The sequence below is a fragment of the Cyrtonyx montezumae genome, unplaced genomic scaffold, assembly GCF_038088225.1.
Source record: "Cyrtonyx montezumae isolate F1298 unplaced genomic scaffold, pur_monq_1.0 scaffold_8, whole genome shotgun sequence".
Classification (NCBI taxonomy): domain Eukaryota; kingdom Metazoa; phylum Chordata; class Aves; order Galliformes; family Odontophoridae; genus Cyrtonyx; species Cyrtonyx montezumae.
Genome location: NW_027072089.1, coordinates 50168039 through 50195152, shown reverse-complemented (window position 1 = coordinate 50195152; position 27114 = coordinate 50168039). Strand labels below are relative to the sequence as shown.

The 27114-nt window shown below is 43.5% G+C and overlaps 2 protein-coding genes across 8 annotated transcripts in view; one reads left to right on the top strand and one right to left on the bottom strand.

The window, feature by feature from the left end:
• The first annotated feature begins 5671 nt into the window (after positions 1 to 5671).
• FAM210A (family with sequence similarity 210 member A) lies at positions 5672 to 11555 on the top strand. The gene is made up of 3 exons (XM_065752508.1): positions 5672 to 6153; positions 8316 to 8427; positions 9713 to 11555. The coding sequence occupies exons 1-3, from the start codon at positions 5705 to 5707 to the stop codon at positions 9977 to 9979; spliced, it is 828 nt and encodes a 275-aa protein (XP_065608580.1). The 5' UTR covers positions 5672 to 5704; the 3' UTR covers positions 9980 to 11555.
• Positions 11556 to 25281: 13726 nt separating this feature from the next.
• The window catches only part of LDLRAD4 (low density lipoprotein receptor class A domain containing 4), a 260237-nt gene continuing 258404 nt past the window's right edge, over positions 25282 to 27114 (bottom strand). For all 7 annotated transcript variants that reach the window (XM_065752502.1, XM_065752501.1, XM_065752504.1 and 4 more), the window contains one exon: positions 25282 to 26969. In XM_065752502.1, the coding sequence (XP_065608574.1) occupies positions 26427 to 26969 (543 nt within the window). In that variant the 3' untranslated portion in view covers positions 25282 to 26426. The remainder of the gene's footprint in view (positions 26970 to 27114) is intronic.

Sequence of the window (27114 nt, the reverse complement as noted above, 5' to 3'; positions counted from 1 at the left end):
GATTTGCAGTGGAAGTGAATGTCTGCCAACAGTAATTCTGCTGAGAGATGATCATTCTGTATGTTTTATTTCTTTTTTTTTTTTTTTTCGCTGGGAGAAAATGACAGCTCCTCAGTGTTTGGTAGCGTGAAAAAAGTGCAGTTTGAAAGAATGAAAGTCTTGAACTTGATGCTTCCACTGTGGATTCTCTTCCTGTTGAAGTTTTGGTGAGAGACACAGGATTGGGTTTCATTAGTTACTGTTGATACTGTTGGCTACAGCTAGGACAGAGAGAGAAGGGACAAGGGACAATGAGATGAGACCTGAGAAGACTTAAGGTGGCAAAAATGGCATTTATTGCAGCTAGAAAGGAAACTGGTAGCCTCAGTGTAAGATGAGGGAGAGGGTTGTACAAAGTTGATACTAAAAGATCGAAGTTTAAGCATAGTCTTAATAAATGCCTTTTACAGTTAGGTAAAGGAAAGTGTCTGAGTTCCTGAACACTTTTGATGTTGCCTGTTCAAAAAGGCTGAGCTATATTTGATTTAGCAGCAGTTGTTGTAGTGGAGGTGACAGTATCTGCAGTCTTTCCAGTTGTTTTGTTGCACCTTTCAAAATAAGACCAAATATTTGTTTTCAACTTCAAGAGCTGTTTAATTTAAAAATGATCTAAATGTTATGTCAATCAAGTCCTAAGTAATTGGGAAGATTATGTATGTGAAAATGAGCTTGACTACTAGAATCCAAATTAGAAATAGCAGATCTTGAGCAAGCTGCAGTTCAGTTTTGTCTTTTTTTCTTAGGGAATTCAAAGACATGCAAGAAACTGTTCTACATGAAGCTTGCTTACGTGCCCTGTCTTTTACAGAGCCTTTGAGTTACTTAGAAACTTTCTCTTGCTGGGCAGGCCTACCCATGCCCGCCCCACATGCTCACAGGTTGATGCCCTTCTAGTTGAATTTTGATGCCCTTCTAGTTGAATTTTCCCGTAGGAAAAACACCAGTAGTTGGAGGGGGATGAACTAAGGATATATCGAAAGATTCAAGGATGAAAGAGGCTATTTGTGGTTGTTTGGGAAAGTTACTGTGTTATCCTGAAATATAAAGGAGGTTGACCTTTGTTGGAAAGGAGGGCAGAAACCTTATGTAGTATTAGTGCAAGAGATGTACTTCTGTAAAGAAATCAGTAGAGGGCAGAGTGAAACTGTAGAACGAAGGAGCCTGCCGTAGATGTCCAGCTCTGCGCAGCCAAATGGAAACCAATGTAGAAATAATGCTCGACATTAAACAGTCTGGAGCAGAAAGCACTACAAACAGCTGAATATTCTTGTACAAGATGGATAGAGCGCTCACACTTTGGATGTGCTGAACTGTGTGCAAATTTGAGATGTAATGCCTTTCCATATACAGGAAAATGATGATTCTACTGTCAGGCTGATTGGATGCAGATCAGCTGTTAAGACTTCTGTTTAGCATTCCAGGTCTGTAATTCATCACACTCATTGCATTAGGTTCTCCTGCTTTATATAATGTCAGAATCCAACATTCAGAGTTCATAAAGCTCTGCAAGAACTTCTCTTCTACCTAAAGTGACTTTTGGTTGTGCTTGCCAATACCCGGAAGATTGTAGTAGTAGAGATTACCATGTTTATAGGGACCCTCTGTTCTTAAAATGTCAGTAAATCCTAAACCAAATTTAAATTTAAAACAGGTTACATTTTTTTATGATCATTATATCAAGTTAAAAATGTAACCAGTTCTTAACTAAACCATTTGAGTGAGATCTCTGTACATTTGCTTTCGTTGCAGTCTGAAATTTGTACTAGAAAGGATTTCTGAAAGCACAGAATCACAGAACTGTAGGGGTTGGATGTGACCTCAGAGATCATGGAGTCCAACCCCCTGCCAAAGCAGCTCCATCACTGCACTGTGAAGAAATTCCCACACACATTTGTGCAGAACTTCCTATGCTTGAGTTTGTGGCCATTTCCCATTGTCCTATCACCACACACTGCTGAGCAGAGTTCCTGCCTCATCCCTTTGCCTCCCGCTCCTTAGATATTTATAGACGTGGATCAGATCCCCTCTGAGTCTAATTTTCTCAATGCTGAACAGCCCTAGGTCTCTCAGCCTCTCCTCATAAGGGAGGTGTTCCACTCCCTTTATCATCTTTGTAGCACTCTGCTGGATTCTTTTGAGGAGATCCCTGCCTTTTTTATACCGAAGAGCCCAGAACTGGACACAGTACTTCTTTCCAAATTCTTTTATGTGTGCAACACACAGCCCTCAAAGTTGTCTTGATTCTTTTTTGTCTGTTTATTTTTCCCTAAAATTGATATGAGCGTGAATTAATTTTCTGATTTCATAGAACAGTATCTTGGGAGTGGGAAAAGCTCGTAGTTTTTCATTGGGAACTCTCCTGTGGTATAATTAATGCTCTGTTTTTGACCACGATCAGAACAAGTGCTTTAAATCTGCCTGTATTTACATATTGTGTCCAGAGTGTTTCTTGTAGAATGAGAAAATAAACCAGTGTAGTCTGTGTACACCATACCATCAGTTCCCTCGTGTGTTCTCTGACCTCTTTTAGGAAAGATCTTAGACTAAAGGTTTTGCCATTTTAAAGCTACTGCCTTTCTCTCACATTTTATTTTCTCCAGTAGCTCAAAATTTGTTCATTATGAAAGAATAACTGTTCTTATTGAAATGATTCTATTTGGAAGCTTCATCTGGTGTTATCTCTGGCATGATTTCTCCTCCCAGGAGCAGATATTCCCAGCACTCTTTGCTGTGCCTGTATTGGTCTGACCTGTTGCTTGTACATTCTCCTGAGATCCATGTTTGTTGGGGTTTTGTTTAACGTGTTAGCACATAACCCAAAGCCATCTCTGTGACATCCTGAATTTCTGCTGTTCTCAGAAATAATAGCAAATCTGATCTCTACATCCTAGTAATTACTGGAAGGCAAAGATTAGGCAGTGCAAATAGAGATGGGTTGCTCCTGCAGTACATTGCTTTTGTGCTGAAGCTAAGATGCTTTCAAATACCTTCCCTTTGCCCAGTTTTCATACAGTACACCACCAGCTTTTCCACCTTGCTGTTTGAAGATGTTAGCTTCTCTCCTTTTCTGTGCCTTTGCAACATCATGCAGTAGTGTGGAAGACAAATAATGAAATTCAGTAAAATTAAGAAGGAACTTTTAAGAGGTCATCCGGTACCGTTGTGGATAATGTTTGTGCTACTGTCCTTTCTTAGAATCTGAGGGGTTTTGAAAACTGAAAGTTACAGGGGCAGTTGTGTAACTCATGTATCTAATTATTTTCTCGAGGGGAGTATTGAACTTAAAGAATAAAACAGTGCCTCAAATCCATAGGATGACACTGGCAGACACTCTTTTTCCTGCTGCATGTTGAGTGTGCACGATGCTGGGAACTTCCTATCTCTAATCACACCTTAAAGGATAGATTGCTCTGTGTTTTGGAAGGATGAAAACAACTACAGTTCCGTATCCTGACACCTCTGTTGTTTGCTTTGGATTGTCTGCCCTGCTTAAGAGCTATTTGCAGTGCTGAGCAAAGTAATTAAAGTACTACAGTTGAGCAGCTGTACCCCTTTAACAGTACTCATTTGTTTGAAGCCAGTTAATTAAGGTGTATGCTATTTTATTTATTTGCCTTTCCTCCATGCTGCTCTTATCTACTGCAGATACAATAATTTCCTCTTCTAGGCTCATAGTGCTACTCGACATCAGTGTCACCCTCAGCTTACACTTCCAAGTTTCTTCTGTGGTCAGATATGTCAAATAAAGTAAGTTCCCATAAAACAGTAGGATCACTTGGAAATTTCCAACTTTGTTTTGGAATACCTGCTCTCTCCAGTGTAAACCGTATTGTATCTAAACCTTTCCTTATGCATAAAGTTTCTAACATAAAGCTTTTTAAAGCAGAGAAGCAGAAAGTAAGATGGTTCTCAGAAGCTGGAGTATACTGTCATACGTGCCTACACAGAAGGTTCAGGACCTTGATTAGGCAAGTCTTGCATCCTAGAGAAAAACCCTGTAGTTGGTGAGCTCCAAGTCCATCTGAAGATAAAGGAACAACAAAATGGCACAGCAAGTCTTGGCAGCAGTTCTTTTTTAATTTTTTTCCCCCCGTTTTCAACCAGCAGTGACATTATAACTACTGTTGAGTTTTAAGATGTAGCACACTTAGTTGCAAGATCTGCTGATGGAGTTCATTTACCGGTAGATCACAGTGAGCCACTGACTGATGAGTGCTGAACACACTGTGGTAAGCCCCATTGCTCCCTCCTATAGAGGTGAATTTTTAACTTTGTATTTATTTATTTATTTAAGTTCTTGAACTTGGAAGGAAACACTAATCCACAGCTCAGGAGCTTTCAGATTATGCAGGGGAAAAAAAACTACCATTGGGATGTCAGTGACCAGAATGGTAACCACACTGCTACATCTTAGTAAGCAAGGTTTCAGACTGACCAGAAATCTTAGTAGCATCTGTTGGCTGTTCTTTGCATTTCTCTAAATGTGGTTGTTGTTTTTTTTGCTTTGTCAGAGTGGTCAATATGTTCAAGATGTGTATTTGAAAGGTGGGAACTAGTGGAAGAGCAGCAACTTTTGAAGATAAAAATCTTATCCTTTTTGTTGCATATTTGAAAAGCAATAAAGGGTATGTATAAGTTCTTTTTTCTTTAAACCTTGGTTTATATTATGAATTATTTGTCACTTTCAACAACCTAATTTAACTATGAAAAAACTTGATTAAAATATATATATAATGGCTATAATATGTGAAGGAGATGCAAAGATGACAGTGGAGTTTAAATTAAACTTGAATAATTTATAGTTTGCATCAAGATTTATTAAGGTAGTTACGAGTCTAAGAACATCAGGAAAATTTGCGTGTTGTAACATAACTGACTTAGCTGGCATTAGTTATATGAAATCAATTAGTGCTGTTTGGTGGGAAGGAAAGTTAGTTGTTCAGTAGTAACCTGTAACAGCAAACTATACGTACCAAACAAAATTCCTCTCTTGTTTTATGCAGAACCTCGCAGTGGTTCTTTTGCACTTTCAAGAGTAACTAATAAATCATAAGGCTGAGGATGATCTGCAGTTTTAAATTGCTCTTTGATCTGTAATATTTGAGATTACAGGTGGTTTGTTTTTTTGTTCCTAACTATGCATTTTTACACTTAGTTCAATATGAGAATGAGTTTTAATTATGCTGTATGTGATATCTGTGTAAGAAATGTTCCACCATCACCAAAGCACTTCAATAAGGTCTTACTACATCTGTGCAGGTTGGAAGTATCACCTGAACTATCAGTTACTCCTAAAAGTGAAGTTTCAATACTAACTTTTCAACAGCTGTGCCATATTGTGCAGATAAAGCAGCAGTTATCACTGAATGTCTTAAAGTTATGTTTTCAGACAGCAGAATGAGCATTTTAGCTGTGAGGGGCATGAAGGGGATATTTTATTTCAGAGGTGAGGAGGTGAAATTTAACAAGATTTGCTCACTTCTAGAAGGTTAACAGTTTCCACGAAGCAAGATAGGAAAACCTTTTGAAGTAGAGGAATAGAAAAAAATAAAATTTAAAAACGAAGTAACACTGGAGCAGTTGCAGATCAGTTAACTGATATGGAATTTGTTTACAGTTTCCCTATTGTTTCTTCTCTACAGAAACCTCGCCCCATTTCATCAAGATGCAAAGGAGTGTATTGCATACTGCTTCTCAGCTGGCCCATGGGATGTGTTTGTTTCTTCCTCGTCCTGGTGTCTGTCAGGGCTTAAAAGGACCATTGGTGTCATCTAATGTTGGATGCAAAGTGATTTTGGCACTGGATCCTCCTAAGCGATGTCTTCATGCAGGTGCAGCACTCTCTACCTCAAAGAGAAGTGCTGTTTCTTCACAGCCAGCAGACACTCCTAGGAAAGAACCAGAAGAGAGACAGCCTTTGACTCCAGCCACTGAAGTACCCAGGCAGAGCCCTGCAGAGTCAGATGCTTCAGATCTTGATCCATTACAAGACAAATCAATTAGTCTCGTTCAAAGATTCAAGAAAACTTTTAAACAGTATGGAAAGGTCATGATTCCTGTTCATCTTGTGACTTCCACTGTGTGGTTTGGAACCTTTTACTATGCGGCCATGAAGTAAGTTGATATTTTGTTGCAGAATGCAGTGCTGCTGTCTAATTGACCTGGACTTCTGCAAGTTGAAAGGGCATATGTTAAAAAGCATCTCTGTACGTGACAGAGAAATGAGGCCACATTTTCACCTGAAGCATATGATCAAGTACACAGCACTCTCGTGAACACTATGTACTTTTAGTATTAGTGTTACCGTGCAGTGATCGCTGTATGCCAGATATGCATTTGTTTCATTTGGAAATGTAGTATTTCCAAGAATGTAGATCTCCCCGAAATATCCATGGATATAAGGAACATTGAAATGATAGTAACGTTTCACAAGACATAAATAGAAATTTGGAATCCCAGTTGAGTTTTTAGAGAAAATCTTTATAGAGCTGTTCTTTATTTGTCATTGGATTTGAAGGATAGTTCACCACTTCCATCTCCTTTTGTCCCTAGTCTTCTCCTATCACCAGATTCTGAAATCTTCTACCTCACTCTGAGCTCCTCACAGAATATACACCTTTATTTTTCTATTCCTTCATCCTGTCTTTCCTTCCCTGTACTGAAAAAAATTAGCACAGACTTTTAATTGGAAAATAAAGTATTTGTGTGGCCAGAAAAACCCTTACATATTTCTCATTCTAATTTCTTCAGTGTGGAACAGGTAATGTTTTGGAAAGCAGCATTTATTACAAAGAACAAGTACACCAGCTAGGAGCTATTAGTTCAGATGAAACAGCATTGTCTGTGTGCAAATGGTTTGCTAAATATAAGTAAATGTTTATCTCTGGATTGCCAACGTTGCATATTTAATAATAGAACGCATGGAACAATGACATTTTGTGGTGGCAAAGATGGGGCTTTGACAACAGAATGCCCTACCACACAAGTGTTTGTTTTAGTTACTCTAACCAGCTGGCATCATTGCCCTTTCTAGGAGCTGTGGATCCAAATGTCATTCTAAATTTAGCTCATGTTGGAAGAATAAAGGTCTAGAGCTATTAAAAATATTTTGCTTTGGATGAATCCAAGTTGATACTCACAATCCAGACTTTTCAGATTTGTTTCCTTGAAACGCTTAGGTTAACTGCTAAAATACATATTTAACAAATGAAAGCAATTGAAATATTTAAGTAGAAGCTAATCATAACAAAACTCTGATTTGTCATGCTACAGGAGCAGCACTCTCTTGAAGTGGAAAAATACCTTTCAGAATGACTGTTCGTGGCACAAGACTAAACCGTCCTGGTTTATTTAATAACACTGAATAACACTGTCTTTTAGGTCTTAATAGATCTCAGTTTTCTTCTCTGGAGTTAGGCTTTTGGTTTATTGATTCTAGTAACTATTAGGAAATTCCTGCCTGATGCTATTCCTCATCCTGCTGCTAAAGTGATCATATGCACAAAAAACACTTAAGATGCTGGAAAGAGTAGATAGAAATTGACAGTGATGCTAATAATACAGCATTTCTAAGTTTGGAGAAGTCAGATATGAGAACTGTAACTGCATGTAGCTATCTATAACAATGTAAAGGAGTACTGGGTTTGTTTTTTTTTCTTGTTCTTCTGGTGCTGATATTTCTCTGTTTTTCAGATAGAAAGAAATTATAGTAAGACCTCATTGCACCCATCCCACCACCTTGTACTAACCTGATAGAACAGATGAGCACAAAAGCCCTGCAGTCTTATGCACGTAACATTTGCATCCTTTTGCCACGTTCCATTTGTTTCATTTAAAAGTGAAGGGAGGACACTGAAATCTGGATCCTCTACATCCGAGCATGCTGCAGATTAGTCTGAAATTTCAAAAGGGGAAAAAATATTTGGGGCTAAACAGAACTTGTACAACTGGAACCCGAGCAGCTGCCTTCGTACCCACTATGTCTACACACCTCCAAACGTAGTAAGCTGGGATGCAGGTTAGGTTTGCAGCTGCTCAGCTCAGCAGGGGTAATGTAAATGGGCTGCCTCCTGGTACAGTGCTTGGAAGGAAAAAAAAAAGGAACACATTATTTCACCAACACGTACAAAAACATAAGCGCGTTGTTTATAAGAAAACATCCTGCTGTCAAATAACAAAAGATTGTCTGATTAAGAATGGAAATGATGCTCTAAATCACTGTTCAGGTTTCACGTGCCATCCTATTCATTTTCAATTTATTTTTTTCTCTTTGGTAGAGGAGTGAATGTTGTTCCATTCCTAGAGTTGATTGGCTTACCAGACAGCATAGTAGACATCCTGAAGAATTCCCAGAGTGGAAATGCACTAACTGCATATGCGTTGTATAAAGTAAGTGTTGTTATGGTTTGTAAACAAGCTCTGCATCGTGCCTAGTTAAATAAATAGTGCTTATTCATTTATATCAGGAAAAATTAATGCTGTTTTCTCTCTTTGATAGCAGACATATTTCAGCATTCATTTCTGTAATAAGGATAGTCACGTGCAAGTTGGTGTAGGTTCTGTGTTCCTTTAAGGAGTCTATCTGTATTTCTAAAATAACTTTCTTGCTGCAGGATGATTGTCTTCCCTTGGAGATTTAATTACAATTAAGCTAGTCCTCTGTATCCCTGAAGTAATTAACAGGGATAAAGAAGTAAATTTCAAATGCTTTATGATTTCCAGATAAGCGTAGGTGGATTTTTTGTTTGTTGTGTGTGATCGTTTGTTTGTTTTAATCCTAGAGGGTGAATTGGTTTGTCTTCCTCTGTTGTTGTCAAGTGCTTTCACTGTCCACTTGAATCAATTACTTAAATGAGACCCAAACCTGAATCTAATTGTTGTATGTGCTAAGTCTGTGTTTAGGGAGCCAGAAATATGTCAGACAGTGCAAAAACAGGGTAATGTATTTGCTTCAAATGTCACTCATCAGTTTTCTTCCCAGATGTGATGTGCTGCTTATCTGTTCTTTTAAGGCCCACTCTCACACACACACCCCCCTCCTGCCAACAGAATGTGAAAGCACTGTTCTTGCCAATTACTCCTGAGCCTGAAAGAGATCAATAAAGAAATGTGGTTAAATACAAAGATTTTATTATAGATATGAGATTTAGCAGACATGAAAGCACTAGAATAAATTGCAAAGGGAAGAGGATACATCGATCTTCGAAGTCCTGAAAGAACAAGTTTAACTTTCTAGGATAAGAAACATGGTCACGTTGGGTTGGCTGACCTGTTAAGGTCTGCCTTAGCTCTGGCTTTCTATAAGCAAGTCCTGCTTTTAGACTTAAGTTAAGATACCTCTTGTGGATCTTAGAATTCAAAGCATACCCTGTTGGTGTTTCTTCTTTGTTTACACAGCTCAGTGTTCATGCGCTGCCTGTTCTGAATTGCGTTCCGAGGCTGCTAATGCTCTTTGTACAGGCTGCACAGGGAGGGCTTCTAAAATGCAACTCCAGTGCCTGTGCTGGTTAAGGATACTTAAGTAGGAAGTATGCATTTCTGGAGCATGTACTGTAATTCGTTTTATTTCTTAATAAACAGAAGACCTTTTTAGTATCAGACACTGGCCAAGGTACATTCCTAATATTAAAAATACATTCTGCTTGATAATGCTGTCCTCTTCTATTTCTTTAAGATTGCAACGCCTGCCAGATACACGGTGACTCTGGGAGGAACATCCATCACTGTTAAATATCTGCGTAAGCACGGCTACATGTCCACACCACCACCAGTAAAGGAATACCTACAAGATAGGATGGAGGAAACGAAGGATAAAATTACAGAGAAGATGGAGGAAACAAAGGATAAAATTACGGAGAAAATGGAGGAAACGAAGGATAAAATTACAGAGAAGATACAGGAAACCAAAGATAAAGTTTCATTTAAGAAAATAAAGGACTAAGATGCTTACTTTTTGGAGATACCTATCTTAGCACTTTAACCTTTTTTGAGGCAGGAGATTCAAAGTGCACTTCTGAGCTTTCTTGGTTTTACTTTTTTTTCTTGTCTGCAGACTACAGTTTCACTGTGGATATAAAGTTACGTGTGTTCTTGAAGGCTGAAGTTTCCTGGAAGGAGATAAATTTTGACAAAGTGTTCAATTAATAGAAGCAAAAATAAATTTGGGATGAGAAGTTCATATCCAGTGCTAACAGCGTTTACAGTTACTTCTCTTTCCCTGCCCCCTTTTTTTTTAATTTTTTGGTCAAAATGAAGATGATTTCATAGTAAAGCCACTACTTTGCTCCTTCGTCTTAGTGCACAGCCATTACTCTGTCAGACCGAATCTTCTGGTAACTGAGAATGAAGCTGTCTGTACTGGGGAAGAAAACTTGTTTTGTATTTCCAAGTATGTGAACTCAGACCTCCTGAATCGTGATCATCTCTCAACTTGGAGACAGCGCATTGTCACTGGTACTGCACATAAGGAAAAGAATGGATTAGTTACTCAGTGTGAATGAATTTATAATAGCTACGTGGACTTCAGCTGATCTGTGGCAGTTTACAGGCTGGGACTACTACAGACCTTGCTTAGAAAGTGCATCTTTTCAGAAATCTCAACTGAAAACTATCGGATGATGAGTTAATCACAACAGCCATACTGTCAAGTATACTGTCTTTTTCTAAAGTTGATTTTCAGTAGAAAGTTATTAAAATGAATCAATAATTGTATATTTTAAAAGTAGGATTTTTTTATGTTAAAGTTTACAGAACTGTTCGATTTCATGGTAGCCCTATACCAACAACAACAAATAAATAACTAAAGAGAGGTTTACTCAAATAATAGGTATACTAATGGAACTTCTTAAATACATGCAAAGTTAGAGTTAAATCCCAAGGTTTCTCTTCCAATCCAAGAACCCCTCAGATGTCTTTAGAACAGTTTAGCTTTCCTGAGACAGTGAGCACAGTCTACCAGAATTTCACTCTAGGTGTTCTTATATCAAGCAAATACTTGTTTGTAGCTGAAATGCTGAAAGGACTGAAGTTGAAACTACTCTGTTTGACGTTTGACTAGACTGGCAAGCTTCTCTCTTAGTTCCACTCAGATTTTAGGCTGGATTGAAGTGTACTTTTTTCCTGTTTCTGTGACAGACCTCACTTGGTAGTAAATCTCTGCATGCCTATTTTGCTAAACAAATGCGTTGGGTTTTTGTTTGTTTGTTTGCAGGGAGACAGATAGGTAAAGCAGCAGAGTTGGAAAAATAACTGATAAAGTATCACTTCAGCCCAACCCTTTTACTTTTTCAGTGAAGTCACCAAGAACCTGTCCATGTTTAAGTCTGTCAAACTCAATTGTGCAGGATTGGTTGCATACTTCTCTGCCTCTGTCCATGCATCAAAATAGTAACTGCAATCTAGAGCCTACCTCACAGGGATGTTGTGAGGAAAAATCAGTGTATATTCAGTGTCCTGAAGATGTAAAGTGCCGCATTTCTGATAAATGCTATTAAAAAGTAATTCTCTCTAACTGCAAACTCTTGAGAGTGTTGAGGTGAGCACTACTTTAGAATTGGGACCAGGATGAAAGCACGTGCCACCATATAGGCCGCAGAGAAACTGCTGCTTTTAGTGACTTACTCAATTTCTGCCTTCTCTTTCCCTCATTATAGCAGTACTACAGTGCATTACACTGACTTAGTCACTGGAACGGATGAATGCGGTGATTTTGAGTGGCTGCTGGAGCAGGAATTAGAAATGAAGTTGTATCTCAAGCAGGATCTGAAGCAGCAACCAAGGAGGACCTGGATCTGAACTTAAGGCCTGAGACAGGATTGCTGCCATATTTAGATCCCAAAGTGGTGCCAGAGCTGAAGCAGCAGCCCAAAAATCAGCCAGAACAGATCTAGTGTCCCATGAGGAGACTGAAAGTATCATCTAAGCAAGAGCTGAAGCCAAGTTCAAACCAAAATCACGGCCTGGGATGTTTCCAGAGGTGTAATAGCAGCCTGAGCAAGAGCTAGAGGCAAATTCATATCCCAAATGCACTTGAGTAGAATCAGAGGCCTGCGTAGGGTCTAAAGAAGTCATAGCTCAAGATGGTGTCAGAACTGAAGGTGTGAGCCAAGCGTGGGCCAGAGCCAAAGTCGCTGCTCAAGATGGAAAAGCAGCTGTGAAGCCACAGAAAAGAGGCTGAACTCACATGCTGCTGTCAGGCCTAGCCAAAGTTGCACAGTGAGCTGGTTGCTAAAGTAGCAACCTAGTGTCAGGATAGACCAGAAACAAAGGTCCAAGATGGTGGCTGGAGCTTAAGTCATGACCTACGACTGGGATGGAGCTAAAGTTACAGACAGATGGGTCAGACCTGAAGTCCTGTGCTGAGACGGCTAGTGCTGAAATCGCAGTCTAGTTCTAGGCCATGCGACATAGGGGTCCAGGCAGAGGCTGGAGCCAATGTCCTGGTCCAAGAAGAGGCCAGAACTGAAATCATGGCCCAGGAAGGGGATGGTATCAGAGTAGTAGTCGGAAGAGAGAAAGGACTTTTTAAATCCTTGCCCAAGAAGGGGACAGAACTGAAGTAACAGCCTGATACCAGGATAGAGCCAAAGCTAGAGCCTGGAGTGGGGCTGGAGTAGAAGTCATGGACCAAGGGGCTGGAGCAAAATTTGCAGCCCAATATCAGACCAGAGACAAAGATGCAGGTAGAGATGGGGACCAGAGCCAGCTTCATAGCCTGGTACAGGGCTGGATCTGAAGAAGCAGCCAAAATATTGGCCAGAGGTGCAGTAGCCTCCTGAGCAGAAGTTGAGACCCAATAGCAGGCTTGAGGTGAAGCGGCAGCCTGAGATGTGACTGGAGGCAGGGTAACAGCCCAGACAGCGGGCAGAGCCAAAAGATAGGGAGACCCAGTCCAGGCAGAAGCTCAGGCTGCCCCCCAAGCAATGTTAGAAGGTAAAGTCACAGCTGAAAAGGGTAGCGGAGCTAAATTAGTCAACCAAGGCCAGGGCTGGGGCAAGTCAAAGGAAGCCCAAGCAGGGACCAGAATAAACATGAGGAGCCCTACAGAGGGTGAAGCCAAAGTCACAGTCTAGTATAGAACCAGAGCCAAAGTCACAGACTAAGGCTGGAGCAAAAGTCATGGCTTGAGATGAGGCAGAATCAAGTCACTACTCAGACAGGGACCAAAGCTGCAGTAGCCTCCTGAGCAGGGTCTGGGGCCAACCTGATAGCTGACTGGAACCCAAGTAGTGGCCCAAGATAGCACCGGAGTTGAATTTGCAGCCCCAGATGTAGCTGGAGCCAAAATCATAATACAAGACAAGGCTGGGCCTGAAACTGAGACAGCACTGAAGTGAAAGCCTGAGTGAGCCTGGAGCCCAAATCACGGCCCACAGCTGGGCCAGAGACACAGCCCAAAATGGGGATAGTCACAGCTGTAGCCCACGACGCTGTAGCTGACACAGCAGCTGGAAGTGGAGCTTGTTGCAAAGGTATGACCCAAGGAGGGAATGAAACTGAAAAAGTGGTCCAAGATCGGGCTGAAGTAAAATTTTCAGCCACAGATGGGCCTAGAGAAAAAGCCACAGGCCAAATAGAGGCTGGAGCTCAAATTGGAGCTGACACAGACCACTTGGGATGGGATTTCCCACAGGCAAGGACCAAGCACACCCATACCCCAGTCCTGGGCTGAGCTGTGAGGCAGATCCAGGAGAACTCACCACACAGTCCTCATGGGTGCAGCGAACATCTTTCTGGCTTTGCTGGCCATAGATATGTGGGTCCATACCAACCTCACATACAGACTGGATGAGGAAGCATGTGTGCCACAGCCACTGAGAACTTCTCCGATGGCCTGAGAATCCTAAAATCTTTTCTGTGGGGCTCCAGCCATTGGAGAAAATATTTTTGAGAGGATTCCCCTCCCTTGACTTGGAGGGCAGAGCTAGAGCTGCTGGAGGGGCACGCAGAGAAAGCCCCCGACCCCACTGCAGCCCAGCAGGGTACCGGCCATGTCATCTGCTGTCCTCATGTGACCATCCTCGTCAAAACACATTACAGATTGTGTTCCCCTTGGGTGTCAGTTTGGAGCACCGAGCTGCATTTGTCCTTGCTCATCACTTACCGTCAGCAACAATAATAATTAGAGAGCTGTAATTATCCCCTGGCAATTATCTGGCTATTTTGATGAAGATGATCTCCTAAGTAGAAAGAATACATCTTGATTTCATAAGGCCACAGGGCAACACGTAGCATTAAGTTTGGGTTTGAGTTTGAGTGATTGATTGGACAACTGCAGGGGAGGGAACACACGGGCAGATACACAGGCTTGTTTAGGGATTTAAAAAAAAAGGAAAAAAAAAAGCGAACTAAATACAGCTGGGTTACGTTTCATAAAGAAATGAAGGAGGGGAAGGTTCAGGTTGGACTTCAGGAACTCTTTCTGCTCAGGAGTGATAAAGCACTGGCACAGGCTGCCTGGGGGTGTGGTAAAGTCAGTGTCCCTGGAGGTGTTCAAGGAATGTGTGGATGTGGCACCGGGGGATGTGGTTAGTGGACATTGTTGGTGGTAAAGGGGATGGTTGACTAGATGATATTAGGAGTCTTTGCCAACTTTAATGATTCTACGATTGTCTGAAATATTTCTAACTGCTGCTTTGGCTAGCCAAGCAGCCTACCCTGTGTAACCGGGGGCAGTGGTGGTTGTGCCAGCACCCCTCCCTACAGGTAAAGGCCTGAATCTTTTTCATATCCATAAGAAGCAGACCTATATGGGAAAAAAAGTTCCTGGTCTAGGGAGCTGCTTTGGCAGGGGAGTTGGACTCGATGATCTCTAGAGGTCCCTTCCAACCCCTGCAGTTCTGTGATTCCTGACACATACGGTGCGGTACGATCACGTGCTGTTCAACCATGGTGCCATGTCTGAGTTAACTCCATTGCTGGTTAGTCGGTGTCTGTCTGCAGGGCAGTTGCTCTGAGAAGAGTTTAGCCCAGACCAGCTCTTCACTTCCTCAGTGTTATTGTCAGATGGTAATTTTAGCGTGCTCAGTACCACTTTTCTGATGGAGTATAATTTTAATAGAAAGTGTCCATTTCCCCCAGCATATGGCTGGAGCTAGTATGCATGTTTTATTATCTACGAGCATAGCATCAGAACATACAGTATAATTCAAGAAGGTGAGAGGGCTTGCACTGAGCAGCTGACACGATCACTCTGCTGTACAGCTATCAGTGTGCACTGATGCACCTCTCCCTGAGAAGCTGGAGCATCTAATGCTGCACCACTGCCCCTCTATAAAACGCACAGCTGGACTGCAAAGCCAAAGGGGCCAAAGCAGCCAGAAGAGCGGCTCTGCAGCAGCCAGCCAAGCCCTACCCGTCAGGTTTCTCCAGAGAGAAAGCCACCAGCTCATCGGCTTTTTTGGAGAGCTGTCAAGTTTGCAGCTGGAAGAGAACTGGAAAGCACTTACAATCCTAACCCAATCGTTGGAAAATAAACAGCCCTTATACATTTAGCTGTTGCCATAAACCCTGCTGAAACGGTATGCAAACATGTTAATGCTTTTCAATTTGGCTTATGTGGCTTCTTCACCAAGTAAAGCCAACTAGGGCAAGCTTGGCTCAGCATATGAAAGACTGAGAGGCTGGTACCAATACACACATGTATGGGTATGCATGGGGACATGTGATAAGTTATAACATTCCCAGGGCTTTGAGAACAAAACTAGTTGGTTGGTTTTTTTTTTTCCTGAGAATGTTTCTTGCTGTCTAGGGTTAAATGTGGGTCAAGCTGTCTGAGCCATGTCTGTGGCACACAGAGTGGGATTAAATCGGAATTTTCCACTCAACTCCACTGTCAATCACTGTAATGTCTGCAAATGTTAAATTAATCTGGAGTGATCTGGCACTGGCACTGAAGGGAGCTTCCAGGGCTCAAGGGTGGCATTTTGGCCTCCGTGGAAAAACTGCCTTCTCTCTCTGGGATTCTTTGAAACCCCGAAACTACCAGCAAAACCCATGGAGATGATAGCTCTGGACAAGGCAGAAGCACACAGATGGTGCAAGGAGCGGGGAGATGGCGCACCTGACTGCACGAGGGACCGCGAGCAGCGGAGTGTGGAGATGGCTCTGCACTCAGTGCTGCCTCATCCTTCTCCACGTGTCTTTAAAGTAGTGTTAGTCCTCTGTGCTAAGTGCCCCGTAGCAGAAGCCATTACTGAGCATGAAGTGTTTTGCAGTAAGGGTCTGCTGCTGTACACGCGTTATGAAGGACAGTGAGCATTCAGTGTACCTCGCTCCACGCGCAGTCCTAAATCCACCAGCATTCAGCTCAGCACTGCTGCTCATCCCAGAGTCCTTCTGACTTAATTAATATCTAAGGGTGATTGGTGGCACCCAAGGTAAGCAGAAAAAGGCGGTAAAGGGGCACGAAGTACAGCAGGTGATTTCTCAAATTCTGAGGAACATTCTGGGAGTAATTCCCGTTGTAGACTGCGTGGGGAACTGAGAAATGTAACTCATCACTTTTACCATACAGAAAAGAATGGGCTAGCCCGGCTCCAACCTCTGCTCTCAGGAGTAAGCACTTCGCACTCGGTCTGGAAAAACAAAAAAGTAGAAAGCGAGCCAAAAGGGAAAAAAATGCTGCCAAGTTTTGATATTTACTTGGTGCTGGAGTTGTATGGAAGAGGCACAATGCACACGGAACAAAAGCCGGGCACCGCTGCAGCAGAAGCGAGTGATGAGAACAGGATTCAGCAGCGAGGTTTTTAAAATGTGCATTTTAATTAGAGCTCATTTAAAGCACGACCGATCAAAACAGTGATAATGAGAGAAGCCTAATTAATTTTTGTCTAAGCAACCAAGCCTCATTATAGAGCGGTCTCGGGGAAGAAAAGGGTTTGGAGTGGTACAAGCAGGGTGTTTGTAATGAGGCAATACTGTGGGGAGCCTGGAAGCCAGACCGAAAGGTTTCACAGGACTGCAGCAGCCACTGTATTAATCTTTAAACAGGAAAAGTAACCCTACTGAGATGAGACATCCCATTTATAGTCGAGTTCTGAGCTGCAACCATTGGCAAAGATATTAAAACACAATCAAACGGAATGGCATATTATAAAACAAATATAAATACAATTAAAACCAGATTAAGTAAAAGATCAAAGCAGTCTCAGAAAAGCAGTTTCCAGGGAGTTCAGGGTTCAGACAGCAGAGGAGGAGCAGACGCTCGGAGGTTCTGAGCACCAAGGCCCTAGCTACTTTCTAAGCACCAAGGAAGAATTGAAGCGTTGTAGAGGGGGAGATGCTAACTCTGGGTGGTTAAAGGGGAAAAGAAATGTTACACGGCGGCAACAAAAAGTGCTGCAGCATTTACATAAGGACACCATTTGAACAGAAGAGCAGGAAGGGCTGCTGTCCGAAGGAGGCACGAGGGCTGCTCCTGAAGCAGGGCGTCAGAAGTGGGCTGGGGATGCGCGGTCCCTCGGCAGCCGCTCCTCCACACACCCTGCCAGAGAGCTCCGGGACTGCAGCACCGCCTCCCTCTAAGCATCACGCCCCAACAGCACAGGGATCAGCGAGCACAGACACAGGTATAAAAAAGAGCACCAGGCAAGGATTACGTTCATAATCTGCTACATAAAGCGTCACTTTATACTTCAGCATAAAGTAACCGCTGGCTTCTCGGGTTGTTAAGCTTTCCCATAGCAAAGCGAGAGGCACCACCTGTGGACAGCCTGATTTACCTTCCATTACCAAGGACACGTGCCTTTACGTGCTTTTTCCCTCCGTGAGCCATATCCTGTGTGTTCACTTTTCAGTTAGTTTCTTCAGTTTCGTGGCATGGGCATTGCTCGCCACTCTGGGGCAGCCATGACACTGGGTGCCCGAAACGGGGTCAAGGAGGTGTTCTTGGCCTACATTTCAAGGACTGAATCCACCCTCCCACTCCCTAATGACCAGCTTGCAAGGACCAGAGAAGCAAGGATGAGAAAGGACAAGCATTAGCTTTACAGAACGTCACCCCGGTGTTTCATCCCCTTATCTTCTTCCCCACTGGACAAAGAAATTCAACAGGAGACAAACGCATTTCATGGTTTTTAATAATTTTGTGCTATGGTTTCACCACAGCATATTAAGAACAAGCATAAAATCTGTATTTAAAACTAACAACAGCACTTAGAGCAACATCTTCCTTTAAAAGTATTGCAATGACAGACCTTAGGTCTAAAAACTAGGACATCACCATTTGCTCAATTAAAAGAGTCAGATACACAACAGTTGAAATCTTTTCCTGTATATAACCGGGGAGTTATGGTGGAAAACAAGCGACAAATTAATTGTGTTAAAAGGAAAATAAGGTTAAAAAAACCCAACAACAACAACCAAAGTTAAAGCAAGCCAGGTTTGTCATAGCATCACGTGAACAACTATTGAGAAATCCCAATACAGTTGTAAAAAAAAAAAAAAGTACTGTTTTTTAATACATTTGTTTTTACAACAATAAAATTCAAAAGAAAGATTAAATACTGTTGATAGTGCTGTACATAGTTCAGAATAACTTGAAACAAAATGGACAAGAAATAAGAGATGCTGAAAGTGTGATCTTGAAAGCCACAATGTTGAGAATACAAAAAAAAAAAAAAAAATCCATACAGCAATAAAGCATTTTACACTGTAAAATAACTAGCAAGAAGCAACAAAGAGAGGGTCCACACTCTAAAACCAGGCATTGGGTGGTTAGTCTTAAGTAAAACAGCCTGACCAATGTACGAACTGTCATGAAATGCTCTGAGCACAGCAGCATTGAGCAGCTAGATATGAAGATAAAATCCCTAACAACGCTTGTGTAGCCCGGGTACTGCAAGCAGGAAAGGTTGTTAAATGATATTACGGTGATTTTATTGTTATTACTTCTGCTGTCCAGGCTCTGTGATGCCTGAGGCTCTCCTAACTTCTACTTCTTCTAACATCCCATCTGCCCACTGCGCGATGTGGAAAACGTCCGAGTGTGACCACAGCTGTGAGGACACTCGGTGGAGTCTGCTCTTGCCACTGCAGTTTCAAAGCTAATTAGTGCCTCTGGAAGGAGACGTGCTCCAGTTTGGTCCACTCAATATGCAAGTTTTTGTTACACCCTATCACACCTTAGGTTCTTCTAGCACAAGGTTTGCTCTGTACAGGCTCCTACTAGTCAAGGCCTGGGTTTTTTTGTTTGCTTTTCTTCCTTCATGTGCAGTTGTTCTGCAGTGCAAACAGAGCGCGTGACGCGGCCAGGCAAGACACACTTCCAGAACAACTGCTCTATGCTCTGGCAAACGATAAATGAGTTAACAAACGACAGTCGTAAAATATGCATACTTCACTATGGTACATGCCTACCAATAAAACAGCTCGACAGGGAGAGGGATGGAGACAAGCAACCTGCACAGGCTTGGCGATGTGGAACTGGCCATAAAACTTAGGGATTTCTTTAAAGCAAAGAACGGAACAGCCACGGTCAACATTCAGACACGGGATGCCCACGTGGGGGGTTAAAAAGATATTTACAGACAAAATGCGTAGCTGGAGTTTCAGGTCGGCAGAGAAGCCATGGGGGGTGGCCAAGGGCCGCGCTTTAAGCCACAGGCAGCAGTGCTGCAGGTGGGAGCCAGGGGCTGCTCAGCCCACAGGGCTTCACCATGCCCACCATCGGGCCTGGGCATGGCCCCCAGGCATTCTCACAGCACTGCAGTACCACCTGAAAACCAAACAAAAACGCTGCCTCGCCGACACGGCGCTACATTACATCTGTGGTTACAGCCTGACATGTATAGAAATGTACAGACAGGGGTATCTATGAGAGATCAGCCGGCATCCATCAGCGAGAGGACTGGTCTGTCTCGGACTGACAAACTTGTACATTACCTACCGTCCTGGGATAGTTAGAGCAAACAGCTTAGAAAAATAAGTAGAGTATCTGCAATTCTCTAAAGTAGAACTTCACGTTTAGTTTTCCTGAGGTATTTGCTTCACCGAACAAGCCATGCCGAGAGCACGTGGGGCATGGGGACGTGCGGGGGGACCCAAGCAGCCGGACAGACCTGTCCCCTGGCCAGCACCACCCTACAGCACAGCACGAGGGCTCCCTAACCACGTCAGCTCCGAGCAGGCTGCAGCCCTTCCTTCCGCCATATTACCTATCGACCCAGGCTCAGCAATGGGCACGGCAGCAGGGTGCGAGGAAAGCGGGGCCTCAAGGCCTGCACCCCACTGAGCACGCAGCACAGCGGCGGGGAAGCGGCACAGCAGCGCCGCCCAGGTACACGCAACTCTTGTTGGCCTCCTTTTGATTTCACACGGGTGGTCTAGATCGGTTCCCACTTGTCTGAGCTTCACTTCCCGTCAAGGACGCAGACAACGAAAAAACAAAACAGGATCGATCTGAATGGTTTTAGCCCATTTCTAGGTGAAAAAGAAACAACACAAGCAACGCCACAACTTAATCAAGGATAATAAATAACGTATCTGCTGGAGAAGTAGTAACTAACACCGGTCCAACTCAGCAACAGCGAGGCAACGACCAAGACAAGAAGCATCAAGCTGCAAGGTTAAAGCTGTGGAGGTTTCGTTCGTTTTGCTTTTTTTTTTTTGTTTTTGTTTTTTTTCCTTTTTCTTAAAGTGACACATTAAAAATAAAAAAACAGAACAGATCTTCACAGCAAAGATGCATCCAATGTCCAATTGCTATACACAGGTGAGTCAAAAAGGACTTGTTCAAACTTTTTCCCTTATGATATTATATTGATATTTAATAGGAAAATAAAATACATAGATTTTTTTGTCATTTGTATGCATTCGTTTGCAAATCTTCTTACAAAAGAGGACCAAGCACAGAAGTTGGCATTCACAAAGTCTATGCCAATATTTTGTGTTAAAATCGGTATCATCTATACATTATCTTACAGTATTAACATCATCTATTTGTTTTTGTGTGTTTGTTGTTCTACCCATTGGGTAGGATATGTGCATAATATATTCAAGTTATACACAGCACCGTACAAAAAAAAAAAAAGGAAACCAAAAAAGAAAAAACACTTCCAACAAAATCAGAAAGAAGAAGACAGACGACCAAAAAAGCACCATTTTAAGTGAGGCACAACAAAGGTGGGAGCGTGAGGCCTGACCCAATGCCCCCTGGAGTCGGCAAGAGTCCTCCCGCCAACGGCACCAGGCGTTGGGTCAGGCCCTCGAGTGCAAGGGGATCCCATCTGCTCAGACCTGAACATGAGGCACCTTAGTTGCTTACAAACTACCAACATGCAAACCTCCTCGAAATTATACCTAGCACGTACATCAATAGCTCATTAATAACCTTACCAGAGCAGACAGACAAGCACGAACCAAAAAGAGAAAGGAAGAGGAAAAAAGAGACAGCTTCATCACCCACAAGATCCTACGCATCCCACACCGTCTCAAAAAGCTCACATACCAAACCAGGTAAAACAGCAGCAGTAGCAGCAGCAATATAGCAAAGAAATGACTGAGTCATCTCCGGCAGTAAAATCACACAGAGGGCAGCAGTCGGGGTGGAGGGGAAGTTTCTACGTTGTGAGTTTGTTTCTGTATTGTTGACCAACATAAAAATAAGCTCTGCTGGCGCCAAAGCAGAAGCAGTGCCACCTGGTTGCCTTTGCTCAGCCTGCACATGGGGAGAAAATAGCGAGGCAAAAGGAAAAGCCAGGAAGGTTTGCAGCATGTCTCACTACAAAACCATGCTGTTTTTCCTTTGAAAGCAGGAGGGCCCTCAAATGCGTTTAACACCAAGGGTCGTGACTCTTTCAAGGGAACACCAGCAGCCTCCCGCTCACTGGCACAGGAAAGGATGACATCCAAACAGAGCTGCCACCAACACAAGAAAGAGTTTGCTGGGAAGAGACAACGGGCTCCAGCGCTGCTCATGGAGGCTGAATTTCATGGTGCTGCTCCTGCTAATCCCCAAATGGAGCCATAGCAATAAAACAACTTGTTTTTGCTGGTGTGAGTGTGCCCAGTGGGGCTTTTGCCAGCAGAGGTGGGTCAGAAGGTAACTTGCACCCCTGACTGATGAACACAGGCTGGCTAACTATTAAGTCTAGAAAAACATTACCAACCAGCCTTTTTCAGCTGGTTTTGAGCTTGATCCCTAATATGGAATAGAGGAAATACAGAGGGCGTGGCCAGGAAACCTCTGTAAATCCAACATACCCTCACAGGGGATTTTTCCACGTTCTAAGGGACCTCAACAATTCAGAAAGAGTCCTCCTTTCCAGGGATCTAAGACAACTGACACATCTGGGGGTAGTTTAGAAGAGCAGTTATAATCTTGCTGGTTGGCAAGCAGGCAACACAGGCCATTGATGCATATCTCAATTCTTCCTAACACCATTTATCAAAAGCCAACCTTCACCTGAACCCGGTACGCTAATACAGCCCTTAGCATCAGCAAGCTTTGAAATAACACGCTCCTGAGATGTGTAAATAACCACATGAGGGCTACACGAGCGCTGTCCCAAAAGCACGAGGGTTTTTCAAAGCCTGGCCTAAAAAAGGAGAGCAGTTGGATGGAAGATGGAGCAGCGCGGCGGGGCACGGGCAAGGATCCACTCAGCAGAACTTCCCAACTGACAGAAACAGTGCACGACAGTGACAGGAGGAACAACTCCTCTTCCTCGTGCCTCCTGCTGTTTGTGACAAACGACCTGTCCTTGTCCCTGGGAGCTAGCATTTCTGGGAGGCGACTGTGGAATAGTAACTAACACACAGAGAATGGGTGAACAGGTCACAGGCACGATCTGGCATGCAGGTATGCATACACACACATGCACATCAACACGACTCAACAGTAATGAGCAGAGAGAGCTCGGGGACAATCAGAAATATCTTCAAATGTACCAGCAAGCGGACAGTTTAACCTCGGAATAAAAAAGAAAAAGAAAAGTTACGCAGAGAACAACTTCAGAACATCGACTGCCACCAGCTTAAGTGTGTGGGGCTCAGTCAGCACAAGACCAGCTGCCCATCTGCTCCAGAGCATCCCCGTGCTCCAACACCAGGGTGTCAGCCTGCAGGCCCAGACAGAGTGCTCTAGCATGACAGGGCTTCTCCCTCCATCACAAGGAAAGCACACTCCTCCTGAAACCTTTTCCCTGTGGCTGAGCAGCCTGCACATCCAGCCCTGCAGGACCACAGGAAAATGCATGGATGTATTTAGCACCAAGAAGGGACCCATGCCAAGCCGCTAAAAGGGAAGAGCGAGCCTTTGTGGTACACAGAGGTCGTAATGCTTTATTTCGTAGTAAGAAAAATAATTATTTTAGCCTGAAAATTTCTGAGTTGGGGACATCAGAGAGAATTTTGTGAAGATGGGTTATTGGGCAAAGATTAGGAGATTCAGCCAGAGTTCAGGCTAACAGGATTGATCAGACAAGACACTCTGCATGTGCGTTATTATGTGTTTTCTGTGCACGGTAGAATACCAGTATGGAGTTGTAATCTACATAATTAACCCTATACGGCTGACTGAAATCTTTCACAGCTCACACAGTTACATCTGAGTGGCTGTGGAACCCAATTCCGGGTGTTTTCAGAGGGAATTCTCCACAGATGCTGCACAGAATTATCCACATTAACAGAATAGCAACTTCTAAACCTGTAGGTACTAACAACACTAATCAATTTTGTTATTCGTTTCTGGTGCAAAGGCAGACTGCCTCTCACTACAACAACCACCAAGGAGCACGCACTTCTGTAACGTTACGCTGTTGCTGGGATCCCCATCAAAAACCCTAAATATTTATTCAGAAATATCCATTTTCTCCCGTAAGAGGCCCTCAAATGAAAGCAACAGATGGCAGCTTGCCCCCACCAAGCACCAGCCCATTCCAAGTCCTCACTGATGAGCACGCTGGCTGCGGGAGCTTTGTGCAGCAAAACGCAACGAGAAGGCGAAGATGTGGGAGGAAATGCAGCCATTAGGTGAGTGAATATTAAAGAGCTGTTGTTTTCCCCACTACTCTTTTCTAGAGAATGGGTGAAACAGCTCGCATTACCCAAGCATAGAAAAACCTCTTCAATCAGGAAATTGAGACAACCGTCATGACCAAGAATATGAATGGAATACGCAGAAATTCACCAGCACACAGAGATGTCAAAGGATGGCAAAGGGCTGCCTTCAAAGGAAGAATGTTCCCACAGAGGTGACTCTGAAGGTAACTCCAAGGCTCGCTCCTGTGAGACCTGCACACGGAGAGATGCTGGTGTTCGACTGCTCCAACCCCAGGGCCCCAACCAGGCGCGCTCAGACACAACCACCGAGTTCCAGCTGTTCTTGCCTAAAGGCTTCTTGGCTAAATAACCCTTATTGAGGCAATCACAAAGGATCTGCGTAGGCACACGCACTGCCTGGCCAAGGCTCACTTCCCAAGGACACCAAAAGCCACCGAAGACCAAAATCAACACCGGTTGGTTTTGCCTTCTGCAAACATTTCCTAAACTAGCATCAAACCCAATTAGCTTATGAGGAAAACAACCTATGCTGAGGCCCACATGACACACACACACACGCCGAAGACACACACACTGTTTTGGCATTAAAACTCTGCATAGATCAAAGATTCGCCTCAGGTGCCCAGCCAGAAGCCGTGCAGAAGTCCTGTCTGTCTCCGGCCGTAAGAGCCGGCACCCGGTGCACCCGCGCACCGAGCACAAGGCTTCAGGGGTAGAAAAGGTGAAGAGTTGATGACGCGCACACACGAACGCACGTTTATATTAGAAACTATTCAAACTAAGACTCCAGAGGTTCTTAACTTTAAGTCCATTTCTGAAATGCATTTTAAGTGCAAGTTGTGCTTTTTTCATGTGCTTGTGCTGCCACCACCACCATCCACCAACTGCCTTCCAGTGCTGCATTTGCTTCCATGCAAAACCGGGTAGGGAAGAAGTGCCCCACGCGCCGTTTTACCAGCAGGCAAAACCTACCCATTACTTTCAAGACCAGCATGACAAAAGCCGGGCTTATGGACGCTTCATTACCACACGAGGGACCTCCACCATGACATGACATGCACGGAGGAGGGCTCCCACCACAGCCTCCAGAGCCAAAGGCCAACGCTTAGCGCCCACGTGGGGATCTAGGCCACCAAGGCCCATTCACTCCAACAGGATGGACCGCCAGGGCTGAACTTCAGTGATCTAAAAGATGCAATGGAGAGCGCAAAGCACGACAGAGTCTCACGTATGTTAACAGCATTGCAGGGGAAAAAACCCACCCTGGGTTTTTAAACAATTTATTGCATAATGTCATGATATGTGACTAAATACACTTCAGGCGACAGTGAGAACAAAAATCTCTAAAACCTTATGTACTGGTGATACTGCATTATGAAAAGAATGGCAGCACTTTGTTAGAATCAGTACAAATCAACACATCTGGGCGTTTGTTTCGCCTCTTATGAAACAAACAAGTCTAAACTGCAAAATAGCTAAACCCTAAGTGATGGAAAATGCTGGGATGTCACATTTGCTTTCTTCCATCCAAAAGTCTCCAAGACACTTCATTGATGCGCTGTTACTCGGATGCAAATTATTGCAAAGTCAACAAGTTAAGTGTCCCTGTATTTCTTGATTTGTGTAAGTCAAGAGATGTTAGGCTAAGTCCTGTCCCCTTTTCTAGCAAACCTGGGGGGGAGGGGGGGGCAGACTCCTCCAGAACACTTCTGGGGCTCAACCATTATTCCACAGGTGAAAAGACAACATATAGAAGAACTTCACATAAAACAGTTCCCTCATATATAATTTTTAAAACATTAAGATAGTGCAACTTTTTAAAACACATTTATCACAACACAAATTAATTCCTTGCATTCATCTAAGTTCTCAACTTTATACCTTGGCACACAAAACAGGAATTTTGATTCATATTTAACAAAACAAAAACCAAAACAAATTAAAAAAAAAAACAAAAACACACCCTGGGAGGAAAAAAAAAAGCAAACTGGCCAATTCTTCCCCCTTTTAACTAGCAAAACCTTCGTCTTTCTGCCATTCAGTGAGTACAAAATCGGCTGCACGAGCCTCATTTCTGTGCTAAGTTTACTTTTAAAATTAAATAACTGAAATAGTTTATTAAAAAAAAATAATATATTCCCCACCCCACCCCCCTTCCCAAAACACTGCTCATAGACAAACTGAATGGAAGTTCGTATTTCTTTCCATCTGCTTTGCATGCAATTCCCCTGAAAGGAATCAGAAACAAACAACTGGTTTGCACGTTTGGTTTTACTAAGTTGTACCACGTGAAATGTAACAACATTGTGCACCGGAGCACGGGGCTCTTCCTCCGCCGCCCTGCTTCAATCTCTTGTCTTCAGTCCAAATGCATCTCGGAGAGTGACTTAGACCAGGTTCCCTGGTTTCCGGTCTTGGCCTTTGCTGGGGACAATTGTGCTCTCTGAATTGTTCTGCTGAAACTGAAGTCTGCTCCCCCTCTGCGAGGAAGGAGGAGCGTTGCTGTGCTGGTGATGGAAAAACGAGGAGCCCGGGTAGTGCCCCATGACCTCACTGTACGTCGGGGGTGGTCCTTCCATCCTTCCATTACTGCTATAGTTGGTTGCACTTATGCCCGAATTGCTGCTCGGTGGGCAGGGGCCCCCATTGTACATCGAAATGTCTATCAAGTCGCTATCAAAAATGGTTCGGTTGGGCGGTGCCCTGACAGATTCCCGGTTGAGCTCCATCTGCTGCTCTGGGTCCCGGAGCTGCAGCGTGCACGGGCCTTGGTATGGCGGAGGCTCTTCCCCATCCGAGAGGGAAATGGTCGGAGGAAGGTCGATCTCATGCTGCATGTACGGGTAGGTGGGCTGGAAGCGACTGAAACGGTCCCGCTGCATAAAAGACGGGGCAGTAAACCTGTCCCTGGACCTCGGAGCATACATGATCTGCAATGGGAAGAGAGAGAGACGTGACTCCACAGCTGAGCACAGCACCGAGGCCTCTTCGTATTGACAACCAACTAATAAACGGGAAATGCTTCTCTCTGTCATCTATCTCAGAGGTTCAATCCTGCAGGTACTGTGCATCCCT